Source organism: Pelophylax lessonae (assembly GCF_965119305.1).
Source record: "Pelophylax lessonae genome assembly, chromosome: 13".
In the NCBI taxonomy this organism is placed as follows: Eukaryota; Metazoa; Chordata; class Amphibia; order Anura; family Ranidae; genus Pelophylax; species Pelophylax lessonae.
The window spans coordinates 116,728,554-116,742,846 of NC_138780.1; the positions used below are offsets into that span (position 1 = coordinate 116,728,554).

At 42.0% G+C, this 14,293-nt stretch overlaps 1 protein-coding gene across 9 annotated transcripts in view; it reads right to left on the reverse strand.

The window, feature by feature from the left end:
• Positions 1–14,293, reverse strand: part of RALGAPA1 (Ral GTPase activating protein catalytic subunit alpha 1) — a 508,613-nt gene that overhangs the window by 420,811 nt on the left and 73,509 nt on the right. For all 9 annotated transcript variants that reach the window (XM_082275707.1, XM_082275706.1, XM_082275704.1 and 6 more), the window contains exons 3-4: positions 4,811–4,860; positions 4,418–4,475 (exon numbers count right to left, since the gene is read on the reverse strand). In XM_082275707.1, coding sequence (XP_082131833.1) covers positions 4,418–4,475; positions 4,811–4,860 — 108 coding nt within the window. The remainder of the gene's footprint in view (positions 1–4,417; positions 4,476–4,810; positions 4,861–14,293) is intronic.

The window sequence follows — 14,293 nt, forward strand, 5'->3', positions numbered from 1 at the left end:
TAGGACTAGACAGGAAAGAAAACGTTCTGGCCACACCCTAGGGGCAGTCCCAGAGGGTATATCCTCTCACTTCCTGCTACAGCAAATCAGTTATGTCACAAAGCAGTGTTTAGAGAATTTAACCCAACCCAACTCAAAAACAGAGGGGCGGGTACTACGTCTGTCAATGAGCTTAAGAGAAAAGGATTTTACGGTAAGATTTTACAAAAATCCATTTTTCTCTGTCGCTCATTGACAGACACGTAGTCCTCGTTGATTAATAACAACTCGGAACGTCCCAAAGCAGTACCACAAATGAGGGGTGGGATAACAGAAATCAAAATCCAGAAGGCCCAACCGGAGCCAACCAGAAGCATCAAGGACTCATCGAGCAAAAGATGAGACCTAAGTGAAAAACCTAACTAGACAGAAAAAAACTGATTTGCTGTAGCAGGAAGTGAGAGGATATACCCTCTGGGACTGCCCCTAGGGTGTGGCCAGAACGTTTTCTTTCCTGTCTAGTCCTACTCCTGTAGAGGGCAGTATAACCCGAGTTGTTATTAATCAACGAGGACTACGTCTGTCAATGAGCGACAGAGAAATACAATTTAACTGGCTGGTATTGGCAAGCATAGGAATAGACCAGAGCTAATTATGCACTTTAATATCGGAAATTCTGGGCCAGTTTGAATTATTTTTTCTGATCACTTTATTATCCAGGGGAGGATATCCGCAATGGGGATCACTGCAGCTTGAAAAAGCTCAGTACAGCTTTTTTTTTTTACTCAGCTAAATGACAGTCCATTAATTGTAATGTGCCTATGCACACAGGCACGTTAACGAGCGCCGTGCATTCTTCAGTAAAAACAAAAAAATAGAAAAATCTGCGCAAACGCATTTGTGCAAAAACATGCGCAAATACATACAAAAAAAAAAAATTCTGAAAAAGTAGATGCTTAAAACAGGAGTATTGTGTGCAGGAGGCCTAAGGAATAATGCTTAATAGGCATTAGGCTTCCATACAGCATCTGTTGGGAAAAATCTAAAGTTCTCATCTGCTGCCTGTTTCCTGTTCCAAGTATTAGTCTTCCATTATGGATTAGTTTTTTTGAGGGTTACAACACATTGGCACATTACACAGAAATTCATGAAGAACCCCAGGGGCAGCTGAAGTGATACGACATATTCTATGTCATACATGTTTTCTTTTTTTTTTTACCAAAGTTACCACGTCAGACTGTGGGTGGTACTGACGGGGGGGGGAGACAAGGATGGGTATACAGAATGTTACTTTGGCATATATAAAACACAGATAAAATGCTTTGCAAGTCATTTTTAACTGTGCACATAGATCTTGCTCATCAGGAAGATGCGGCTGCACTGATAAGGATCATGAATATGTTATATCTGCTTACTTGCAAAAAATAAAAGAAATAACCATGCAACGTCATAAGAAATTTCAAAACCAGATGGAAAGGAGGAGCATAAAACCTTTAGCCCAAAAGTGTCATAGTAAACAGGGTGCTTTTTTATTTATTTTTTAATACACACAGTGAGCAGTGGACATTACATGCATCACCTCGGTTTGTCACCTTCATACAGGAAGGGGCTCTAGAGAAAACAAATGACATGGATAAAACCAACTTTTTTTTTTTGGTGGGTCCTGGAGTCGGCAAGCTTTTAGAGTATTGGCGGATAAAACCTCCATTCTGGTATACAAACCTCATTTGTGATTAGTCTTAGGTGTACACAGACCTTTATATAGATGAGCTGATTGATTCCCAGGTCTCTCTCTCTGCTACTGAGTGAAAAGGCTGAATGATGACAGAACACGAAAAAGGAACAAGTACTGCCTGTTTGTTTTGGCCATACATCATACAATTTTCCTTTAGATTTACCAAAACCATAAGATATGAATATGAAGTCAAACTTTCAATTTGTATACAATCAAACTGGTCCTTGGTAAATCTAATGTAAATTGAACAAAAATATTGTATAATGTATGCCAGTTTTAAGTTTAGTTGGTGGATCAGATGAGTGGATGTTTTGTTTGTTTTAAGATATGGACGTGCTGCACGAGCCCTCCTGCTTTGAACTGTGTTTGTTTGCTGCCTTGCTGAACAAAAGTGCAGTACAAACCTGCTTGGAAAGTTCCTGGATGTCCCTGTCTTGTGGATGTTTTACCACTACTAATATCAACTGAGTCTGTCCATCTCATAGCGTCTGAGTATAAGTGAATGGATAGTTATATGCTGCATTCTGCTACATTCTAGAATTTCAAAAGTAGTATGCAAAAATCAGTAATCACTAGGTGACACTAAGAATTGCTTTACAGCCTAGTTACAGAGGGTACAGAAAAGACCCCCTCCCCTTAACATAACTACATTTTGTTACTTTGCAGCCTAAAATGAAGGCAGATGGCATTTTTTTTTTTTATCCAGCTGTATTTACTCAGTGCAACTTATAACATCCAAGTGACAGATTTAACACCAACATGTCTGGAAAAAAAAAAAACAGAATCACTGAGTTGGAAAGAGGATCACCCCCCTCCTAAATATGACTTTTAAACTCAATCAGGTGTAGGGAATAAACTTCTCATTGGTACTCAAAGCCATTTGATTTTCAACTGTAAACATTGCGATTAGCTCAGCATTAAAAGAGCTTTCCTGGAGCATTTTAGTCCCTATTAGTGCAACTGAAGCAATCAACTATGGGTGGCAAGGCACTGTCAAAAGATCTCCGAGATAAAGTTGTGGACAGGCACAAGTCAGGAGATGGATACAACAAATTACAAAGGCATTATTAATGCCTAGCACATAGAAGTCTATTATTAGGAAGTGGAAGCTATTTGGTACAACACGGACCCTCCGTAGATCAGGACGACGCTCCAAGAGGAGCGGCTACCAAGAGGCCCACAGCGACTCTGAAGCAGTTGCAGGAATTTATGACAAAGCGTGATCATTGTGTGCATGTGACAACAATATCACAAGTTCTCCACAAATATGGCTTGTATGGGAGCGTTGCAAGAAAAAAAAAAAACACATGCAGTCACAACTGAGCTTTGCCAAAACGCACCTTGAAGATTCTGAGGCCACATGGAAAAAGGTGTTCTTATCAGATGAGACTAAAATGTACTAATTTGGCCTCAACAACAAACAATCTGTCTGACAGAAATCCAATGCAGCTCATCATCCAAATATCACCATTCCTACAGTAAAGCATGAAGGTGATAATATCCTGTTATGGGGGTGTTTCTCTGGAGCACTTGTCAGGATAGGAAGGAAAAATGTATAGGGGAAAATACTGTCAAATTCTTGAGGAAAATCTGCTGCCCTCTGCCAGAAAGTTGTCAATGGGAAGAAGGTTTACCTTTCAACATGACAATGACCCAAAGCACACAGCAAAAATGATCACACAGTGGAGAAAAAGGTGAATGCCCTTGCCTAGTCAGAGCCCAAACTTAAAACCCATTGAAAAGCTATGAAATGACAAAGACTGCAGTCCACAAACGGTCACCATCAAATTTAACAGAACTTAAGCAGTTCTTCAAAGAGTGGGCAAATATTGCAAAGTCTAGCTGTGCAAAGTTAGTGAAGTCATATCCTAACTGACTAAAGGCTGTAATTAAAGCAAAAGGCGGTTCAACAAAATACTGATACAAGGGGGAGATTCTTTTTCCAACTCAGTGATTCGGTTTTTGATTTTTTTTTTTCCTGACATGTTGGGGTTAGATCTTTCACTTGGGTATTGTAAATTGCAGTAAATACAGCTGGATAAAACAAAAACTGTGTGTATTAATTTTAAGCTGCAAAGCAACAAAATTTGATTATTTTAAAAGGCTGCGATTCTATTCTATACCTACTGTATATAGGCCAGAGGCCAGTGTTAATAATACGTTAGCCTGACCCCTCCCCCCAAATTTTAGGTTTTTGGAAAGGCACTGGTTGAAAGAACACACTTGCAATCTTTCCCCTAATTCAAAGTTTTTTTTGGCCATACGTCTCTTCTGGGTCACAGAAGTACACTTACTTGTGCTCTCCTGTGACTCAGAATTAGTTGACAGTTAGCTAAAGCGTACTCCTGGCTGAGGTCAACGAGCCACTACAGGCTCTGAAAGGATCCTGACAGTAATGTCTGCATCCTCTAATATGCCTGATTCGCAGCTGGCTCAGCCTCTCTCCAGCCCAATGTTCCAGTGATCGCTGGAGGAGCAGAGCAGAGAGCGGTGATGGACAGTCACCACTCTCTGCTCAGAGCAGACTGAGAATTGAGCGATCAGTGGTCATGTGATCGTTCAGCTCCCCGGGGATAGATTTGGTAGTGGACAGCTGCAGCGAATAGGGGTGAGTATGTATGTGTTCTTTTGAATCCACACACTTCTTTAACTCCTTTTATGGTTGGGAATGTATAGGTTAAGTAATCGAAACACTATACTTACTTATGCTGTGATATTGCCATCGTTGGTGAATTTTCTCAGGAAGAAGATGCAAAATTTTCTAGGAAGGAAGAAAAAAAAAAGCTTGTTACAAACTTTTTACCTGGCACATTAGCAAAAATAGAGCCAGCGAACTGGAACAAACTTCCTTGGTAACTACACTCTGCCAGATGAGTTAACAGAGTCCCCAGTAATTAGGCCTGAGTGTAACTGGCAACCATACTGGGACAAAGAATGCCCTAATTCTGCTGGTAACCTCTCCTAGGGACCGGCTCCAATGTAACTGAGCAACACTACAAAATGAGAAAATGTGATTATAGAAGCAGATAGAAATGTAAACAAAGCAGAGCTTCAATGGAAAATTCAATTTTCCTTTAGGGCACAAATGTAACTTACCTCAAATATAAAGAGAATGGCATCAAGTTCTTCTCGCTGAGACTTGTGGCCTGAAAATATAAATTACATTAAAGAACAACTCACTTTTTTAGGTAAAAAAAAAATCTTTAATGAGAACATGCATGCATAGTAACTTAAAGCTGAAGTTTCTTTTTTTTCTTTTTTTGGAATGCAGCGCATACACCGTGGTTACATTTAAAGTGGATGCTGCTCCATTTGACCTGCTGCTCCGTTCCTCTGTTATCGCCATGATAAGTTCTGACACAGGAGATAAAAGAAGCTGGAAATTTGTGTCAGGGTAGGGGCACAGAGATAGATTATCAGAGAGCTATTACTAGAGAGTCTATTCTCTGCTAGTTTCTTCCTTTCTCTGCCTATGTGGAGTGGGGGGTGCCTTTCCTCCAATCAGCTGTCACACAGAGTATGTCAAGACACCACACCCAGTGCTGGAACAGGAAGAAAAAATTTGAACGCGATGTTCGCTTTCTAAACAGTGTAGAAAGCTGAAGACAGCAGATATACAAATAAAACTTATGTTGGGAGATTTGTTTCATCTCGGTGTATCATCTGAGGCTTTTCACTTAACTGGGTATATGTAAGGGTTTACATACACTTTAATGGTGTGTATCCCATTACCCGCAGGCAGCTGCTTCTGGTAAAAAAGTCTTTGGATCCTGCCCTGATGGTCACTATGAAGATTAACACCTACCGCTAACACTGAGAAAATGCCACTCCTCCGCCCTGCCGCCATTCACACTGCTCACATTACTAATCTCACACAATGCTATAACATAATATAATATAACATAATATAATATAATATAACATAACATAACATAACATAACATAAAACATAACATACAATATTTCTGTGATTGTATTTGGGAGATTCTGTCATTCAATTGCTCTTCCTCCATTGAGAGAAAACCCTGCATTGGGGGGAGAGCAGCAAAACCAGTTCTGTGAATGGAAAACACAGAAGGGGGGGGGGGGGGGGGCAAACCTCCTGAAAAGGGGGCGAGGACTGCTGTGAAAATGTTCGCAGCACTGTCTTTTGGAAATTGCTTCCCTATACGGTGTCCATTCTAGAGGCATTATACAATAAATAATGATGCCATGAGGCTTGCAATTGCTGAGGTGAGCTTTACCTTGTGGGTTTGCCACGTTGTACCTAAACAGTTACTCTTACACGGATAGTTCACCTTTACCACAAAACTGTCTATGCAAATAAGGGGACCATGTAGATAAAAAAAAAAACAAACATACGGTGCAGCTCTGACTAAAGTTAAATAAAGCCCTTGCTATAGGTGTAGGCCATTTACGCACCTTATGAAGCCTGACTGGAATACTCCCAGGACATTACTAAGTACTCCAAGGTCATTGGTAAGTGAGGCCTAGTCATCACTGCTCACCTTCACCATCACAGGAGTGAGCTCTCAAATGCGGAGCTCAGAGCTACTGCATCAGGAGAGAGAGAGTATGTGACAGGGTTTGAATCAGAGAAAAAGCTGACTGGTGTGATGGTGGAGGTAAGCAATGATGACTAGGCCTCACTTAGCAACGCCCTGGGAGTACTTGGCAACATCCTGGGAGAATTCCAGTCAGGCTTCAGGAGGTATATAAATGGCCTACACCTATAGCAAATGTAATATTCATGTTTAGTCATGGCTTCATGGTTTGTTTTATTCTACAAACATCCCTTTCCTTCATAGGCAGGTTTTGTGTAAAGGTGAACTATCCTTTTAAAGTAGAACTAAAGGAAAAACTCCCCCCCCCCCTCCTCCTGGCTGGAGTAAGAAAGGCTTATAACCCCGGTCTGTTGTTTTGCCATCAGAGTGCCATTGGGGAGATTTGCCTTCATTTACTGTCCCATAGCCAAAACAGGACGATTGTGTAAATCCCTGAAAATGAAGGGCATCCCTTGGGGCCCCCCAGGTCACAAGAAATAGTGTCCCCATTGGAAGATGTCCCCGCTATTACTTTTCTGGGGGACAACCCAAAATTTGGGATTTTCCTTTACTTTCTTTTTTAATGAGAATAGTAAACAGATTTGCACCGATTCTGGTATCCGTGCCGATACTAAACATTTGCACGACTACTTGTACTCCTGGAAATGCTCCGATACCTGAAACCAATACCTTTTTCATGCGGTGCAGTGCAATCCGAGTCCATACAGAATGAATAGGCTCAAATCGCACTGCTAAGAATCACGTGATTTTAACCAGAATGCGATGCGATTCCTGTACAAATCGCATGCGGTTTCCCGCACTGCTCCTGTGTGAACCCAGGCCTGTCATAGTGACTTCAACCTGGGTTCACACACATGGCGCAGGAAACCACATGTGATTTGGACAGGAATCGCACCACATTCCTGTTCAAATCACATGTGATTCTTAGCAGTGTGATTTGAGCCCATTCATTTTGTTATGGGCTCAAATCGCACTAAAAATCTGGTATCGGCGCATCCCTATTAAACATGACAAATAGTGAAGGTAAATTTCCCTCTCTCTCTAGGGGCACAAACAGCAATAAAAGGTAAAAAAACAAGGGTTTCTAATCCATCGCCACCCTGTCCAAAATGTAAAAAAAAGTTCTGCCTGTAGTTCTATTTTAAATGCTGAACAATCATCTAATCTATCAGAATTATGTACATAAGACCCTTGGACAAAAGAGGTTGACAGATTGATTCTCCAGCTGCAACACTTTCTTTTCAGGCTGATTTGCTGTGGTTACACATAGGTGTTTTCCAGGCTGCTTCCATTATTTGTCTAGCTGCTGGAAACACACTTTACCACTGTTCTTAGAGGCGTCCTGCTTTTTTTTTTTTTTGTCTCATGTTGCATTGTTGTTTGACCCAAGTGGAGCTGATCTAGTAGCTGCCTAAGGCTACATTCACACCTGAGCGTAGCGTTTTTCGCGCGTTTTTTACCGCGATTTTACCGCGATTTTTTGCGGCGTTTTTTACCGCGATTTTTACCGCGATTTTTGTGCAGGCGTTTTTAGATTGAATAGAGATCAATGGAAAACGCCTGTAATCTGCCCAAAAAGAAGCTCATGTACTTTTTTGAGCGTTGGGCGTTTTGTATACAGCGTCAAAACGCTCAGATGTGAACAGGGGCCATTGAAATGAATAGGATTTGTCTTGTTGGGCGTTTTGAGAGCTGATCCTAGAGCAGAAAAACGCCCCAAAAACGCCCCAAAACGCCTAGATGTGAACGGAGCCTTAGAGAACAGCGATCCAGAATAGGACCCCAGGACTTTGCTCCCCCTATATGTTCAGAGGTCATGAATGAATGGCTAGCCTGTTCCAATTAAAGCAGGTCCTACTATCAGTTTGTAATTGGATAGCAAATTGGCTAACAGATAAAATTCAGAGAGTAGTGGTTAATGATTCTTACTCTGAATGGTCTAAGGTTATCAGTGGTGTACCCCAAGGTTCAGTGTTGGGACCCTTACTTTTTAATATCTTTATAAATGATATAGGGTCTGGGATTAAAAGTATAATTTCAGTCTTTGTAGATGACACCAAGCTTTGCAGTGGAATAACTTCCTTACAGGATGTCTCCAACTTACAAGCTGACCTTAATGCACTGTTTCATTGGGCAACTATGTGGCAAATGAGGTTTAATGTTGCTAAATGTAAAGTCATGCACTTGGGGGCTAAGAATATGCATGCATCATACATACTAGGTGGAGTAGAACTGGGGGAATCCATAGCGGAGAAGGATCTGGGTGTTCTTGTAGATCATAAGCATAATAATAGCATGCAATGCCAAGCTGCGGTTTCCAAAGCAAGCAAATTCCTTTCTTGTATTAACAGAGGCATGGACTCCAGAGAGAGAGAGAGAGAGTGATATAAATTTTGCCCCTGTACAAATCATTAGTAAGACCTCAACTGGAATATGCAGTTCAGTTTTGGGCACCAGTTCTTAAAAAGGATATCGGGGAACTGGAGAAAGTGCAGAGAAGGGCAAACAAACTGATAAGAGGCATGGAGACACTCAGCTATGAGAAAAGATTAGAGGAACTGAATTTTTTTCTCTCTTGAGAAGAGGAGATTAAGGGGGGATATGATTAACATGTATAAATACATAAGGGGTCCATATAGTGAACTTGGCGTTGAGTTGTTCACTTTAAGGTCAACACAGAGGACAAGGGGGCACTCTTTACGTCTAGAGGAAAACAGATTTCGTCCCGAAATACGGAAAGTTTTCTTCACCGTAAGAGCTGTGAAAATGTGGAATAGACTCCCTCCAGAGGTGGTTCTGGCTAGCTCACTAGATTGCTTTAAAAAAGGTCTGGATTCATTCCTAGGTGTACATAATATAAATGTGTATTACATTTTTTTTTTTAGGTAAAGTTTATCCAGGGAATATCCGATTGCCTCTCGGGGGATCAGGAAGGATTTTTTTTCCCCTGCTGTAGCAAATTGGATCATGCTTTGCTGGGGTTTATTTTCGCCTTCCTCTGGATCAACAACGGGTATAGGATTGTGTATATGGGATTGTATGGTTGGGTTTTCAATACTGTTTTTTTTTTTTTTTTTTTGGTTGAACCAGATGGACTTGTGTCTTTTTTCAACCTGACTATGTAACTACTATCAAAGGTCACCCTTAAAAAGCAAAGAAATCAGGCTCTAAGCATTCCTGAATTAGAACTCCCAGCTCAGTTTGTACAAAATGTTTTGTAGGAATTCTCCACTGAATTGAATAGGTAATGTTTTACAAATGTTTTAGGGAAGTAGGTCTCTAAAATAGCTTAAAGGGGAAGTCCACCCAAAAAAACAATCTGTAAATCTGCAGGCATTCACGATCTAAGACTAACCTATACAGTCCTGTAAAGAAGAAATCACTAAGCATACCTTTTCTGAAGCCGTTTCGGTCCAGTCCCATGCTGAGCTGTCAGCAGTGGCTTCACTGTGGAGGCGGGTGCTGAGGAAGCAGCCGACAACGGAAGTCCCATAGTAACTCGATAGGGGACGTCACTGCCCATTCATTTCACAGCCGTTGTCGGTTGTGTCCTCTGCAGAGCTTCCGCCGTTGGAGACCGGACCAGGGCGGCTTTAGAAAAAGTATATATACTGATTTCTTCTTTACAGGGCTAGATAGGTTAGTCTTAGATCTTGGATGCAAATACAAAATAATATCTATAACTAGTGTTGAGCGAACACGGACTGTATTATTCGTGTTCGTACCGAATAATTGGATTTTTTTTACCCGGACACGGACACTTTACTGTATGTTCGGGTAAAAATCCGTGTTCGGTCGTTTTATTTCCGGGTTTTGCATGCTTTGGCGCTCTTTTCATGGCGGGCTTTCAACAGCCAATCAACAATCGTTTAACTGGTGTGCCTTAAGCCATCCCAGCCATGCCTGCAAATGTCTTAGTAGCTGTGATTGGCCGTCTGAAGCATGTGACCAAGTCTTTATAAGTTCGAGGCAGCCGCCGCAGCAGCGTCATTCTGCTGCTTAGCTAAGGGACAGAGCACACATCAATGTGCTGGCTGCTGATTAGGGAAAGATAGGCAGGAAAAAACCATTTGTGTCCGGATAGAATTGAGGGACAGGTCGGAGTGTTTAGGCAGGGCGAGTTGTAGGCATTTTAGGGATAGAGTCTGCTGAATTATAGGGTCAGTGTCTTCTACAAACTACAATCGATATTGCTGTGTGGGGGGTGGGGTGAATCTGCACTCAATCCTGATCTACGATCTCTTCTCAATCCTGTTAGGGACAGAGTCTGCTGAATTTTAGGGAAACTGTGTTCTACAAACTACAATCGATATTGCTGTGTGGTGTGGGATTGGAGATAGGCAGGTGTCAGTGATCCACATCCATTTTTCTGTGTGTGAGCTGCAGTGAACACAATCTTTTTGGGCTGCAGTGAACACAATCTTTTTGGGCTGCAGTGAACACAATCTTTTTGGGCTGCAGTGAACACAATCTTTTTGGGCTGCAGTGAACACAATCTTTTTGGGGTGCAGTGAACAAAATCTTTTTGGGGTGCAGTGAACACAATCCTTTTTGGTGTGCAGTGAACACAATCTTTGTGGGGTGCAGTGAACAAAATCCTTTGTGGGGTGCAGTGAACACAATCTTTTTGGGGTGCAGTGAACAACATCCTTTTTGGGGTGCAGTGAACAACATCCTTTTTGGGGTGCAGTGAACACAATCTTTTTGGGGTGCAGTGAACAAAATCCTTTGTGGGGTGCAGTGAACACAATCTTTTTGGGGTGCAGTGAACACAATCTTTTTGGGGTGGAGTGAACAACATCCTTTTTGGGGTGCAGTGAACAAAATCCTTTTTGGGGTGCAGTGAACAAAATCATTTTTGGGGTGCAGTGAACACAATCTTTTTGGGGTGCAGTGAACACAATCTTTGTGGGGTGCAGTGAACACAATCTTTTTGGGGTGGAGTGAACAACATCCTTTTTGGGGTGCAGTGAACAACATCCTTTTTGGGGTGCAGTGAACACAATCTTTTTGGGGTGCAGTGAACACAATCTTTGTGGGGTACAGTGAACAGAATCTTTGTGGGGTGCAGTGAACACAATCTTTGGGGGGTACAGTGAACACAATCTTTTTGGGGTGCAGTGAACACAATCTTTGTGGGGTGCAGTGAACACAATCTTTTTGGGGTGGAGTGAACAAAATCATTTTTGGGGTGCAGTGAACAACATCCTTTTTGGGGTGCAGTGATCAAAATCCTTTTTGGGGTGCAGTGAACACAATCTTTTTGGGGTGCAGTGAACAAAATCCTTTGTGGGGTGCAGTGAACAGAATCTTTGTGGGGTGCAGTGAACACAATCTTTGGGGGGGTACAGTGAACACAATCTTTTTGGGGTGCAGTGAACACAATCTTTGTGGGGTACAGTGAACAGAATCTTTGTGGGGTGCAGTGAACACAATCTTTGGGGGGTACAGTGAACACAATCTTTTTGGGGTGCAGTGAACACAATCTTTGGGGGGTACAGTGAACACAATCTTTTTGGGGTGCAGTGAACACAATCTTTGTGGGGTGCAGTGAACACAATCTTTGGGGGGGTACAGTGAACACAATCTTTTTGGGGTGCAGTGAACAACATCCTTTTAGGGTGCAGTGAACACAATCTTTGTGGGGTGCAGTGAACAACATCCTTTTAGGGTGCAGTGAACACAATCTTTGTGGGGTACAGTGAACAGAATCTTTGTGGGGTGCAGTGAACACAATCTTTGGGGGGTACAGTGAACACAATCTTTGTGAGGTGCAGTGAACACAATCTTTGTGGGGTGCAGTGAACACAATCATTGTGGGGTGCAGTGAACTCAATCTTTGTGGGGTACAGTGAACACAATCTCATACTTCTGAAGATTTGAGGGTGCTGCCTGTTCCATACTCCCCCTACTCCTCATCTAGCCTTTTAGGGGTACAAACAATAGTAATTGGGGCCTAGTGTGGTTGTGTACGTGTGATATACATACACTTTTTTTGGATCATATTTTCTATTCCGCTATTTAATCAAAAACCTTTGGGGATCAGTTAAATTGGGGGATAGTCTGTGTTGGTACGTGTGAGAGAGATCCACCTTTCCAAGTTGTTGGGGTTCATCTCATACTTCTGAAGGTTTGAGGGTGCTGCCTGTTCCATACTCCCCCTACTCCTAGCCTTTTAGGGGTACAAACAATAGTAATTGGGGCCTAGTGTGGTTGTGTACGTGTGATATACATACACTTTTTTTGGATCATATTTTCTATTCCGCTATTTAATCAAAAACCTTTGGGGATCAGTTAAATTGGGGGATAGTCTGTGTTGGTACGTGTGAGAGAGATCCACCTTTCCAAGTTGTTGGGGTTCATCTCATACTTCTGAAGGTTTGAGGGTGCTGCCTGTTCCATACCCCCCCTACTCCTCATCTAGCCTTTTAGGGGTACAAACAATAGTAATTGGGGCCTAGTGTGGTTGTGTACGTGTGATATACATACACTTTTTTTGGATCATATTTTCTATTCCGCTATTTAATCAAAAACCTTTGGGGATCAGTTAAATTGGGGGATAGTCTGTGTTGGTACGTGTGAGAGAGATCCACCTTTCCAAGTTGTTGGGGTTCATCTCATACTTCTGAAGGTTTGAGGGTGCTGCCTGTTCCATACCCCCCCTACTCCTCATCTAGCCTTTTAGGGGTACAAACAATAGTAATTGGGGCCTAGTGTGGTTGTGTACGTGTGATATACATACACTTTTTTTGGATCATATTTTCTATTCCGCTATTTAATCAAAAACCTTTGGGGATCAGTTAAATTGGGGGATAGTCTGTGTTGGTACGTGTGAGAGAGATCCACCTTTCCAAGTTTTTGGGGTTCATCTCATACTTCTGAAGATTTGAGGGTGCTGCCTGTTCCATACCCCCCCTACTCCTCATCTAGCCTTTTAGGGGTACAAACAATAGTAATTGGGGCCTAGTGTGGTTGTGTACGTGTGATATACATACACTTTTTTTGGATCATATTTTCTATTCCGCTATTTAATCAAAAACCTTTGGGGATCAGTTAAATTGGGGGATAGTCTGTGTTGGTACGTGTGAGAGAGATCCACCTTTCCAAGTTGTTGGGGTTCATCTCATACTTCTGAAGGTTTGAGGGTGCTGCCTGTTCCATACTCCCCCTACTCCTAGCCTTTTAGGGGTACAAACAATAGTAATTGGGGCCTAGTGTGGTTGTGTACGTGTGATATACATACACTTTTTTTGGATCATATTTTCTATTCCGCTATTTAATCAAAAACCTTTGGGGATCAGTTAAATTGGGGGATAGTCTGTGTTGGTACGTGTGAGAGAGATCCACCTTTCCAAGTTGTTGGGGTTCATCTCATACTTCTGAAGGTTTGAGGGTGCTGCCTGTTCCATACCCCCCCTACTCCTCATCTAGCCTTTTAGGGGTACAAACAATAGTAATTGGGGCCTAGTGTGGTTGTGTACGTGTGATATACATACACTTTTTTTGGATCATATTTTCTATTCCGCTATTTAATCAAAAACCTTTGGGGATCAGTTAAATTGGGGGATAGTCTGTGTTGGTACGTGTGAGAGAGATCCACCTTTCCAAGTTGTTGGGGTTCATCTCATACTTCTGAAGGTTTGAGGGTGCTGCCTGTTCCATACCCCCCCTACTCCTCATCTAGCCTTTTAGGGGTACAAACAATAGTAATTGGGGCCTAGTGTGGTTGTGTACGTGTGATATACATACACTTTTTTTGGATCATATTTTCTATTCCGCTATTTAATCAAAAACCTTTGGGGATCAGTTAAATTGGGGGATAGTCTGTGTTGGTACGTGTGAGAGAGATCCACCTTTCCAAGTTGTTGGGGTTCATCTCATACTTCTGAAGGTTTGAGGGTGCTGCCTGTTCCATACTCCCCCTACTCCTAGCCTTTTAGGGGTACAAACAATAGTAATTGGGGCCTAGTGTGGTTGTGTACGTGTGATATACATACACTTTTTTTGGATCATA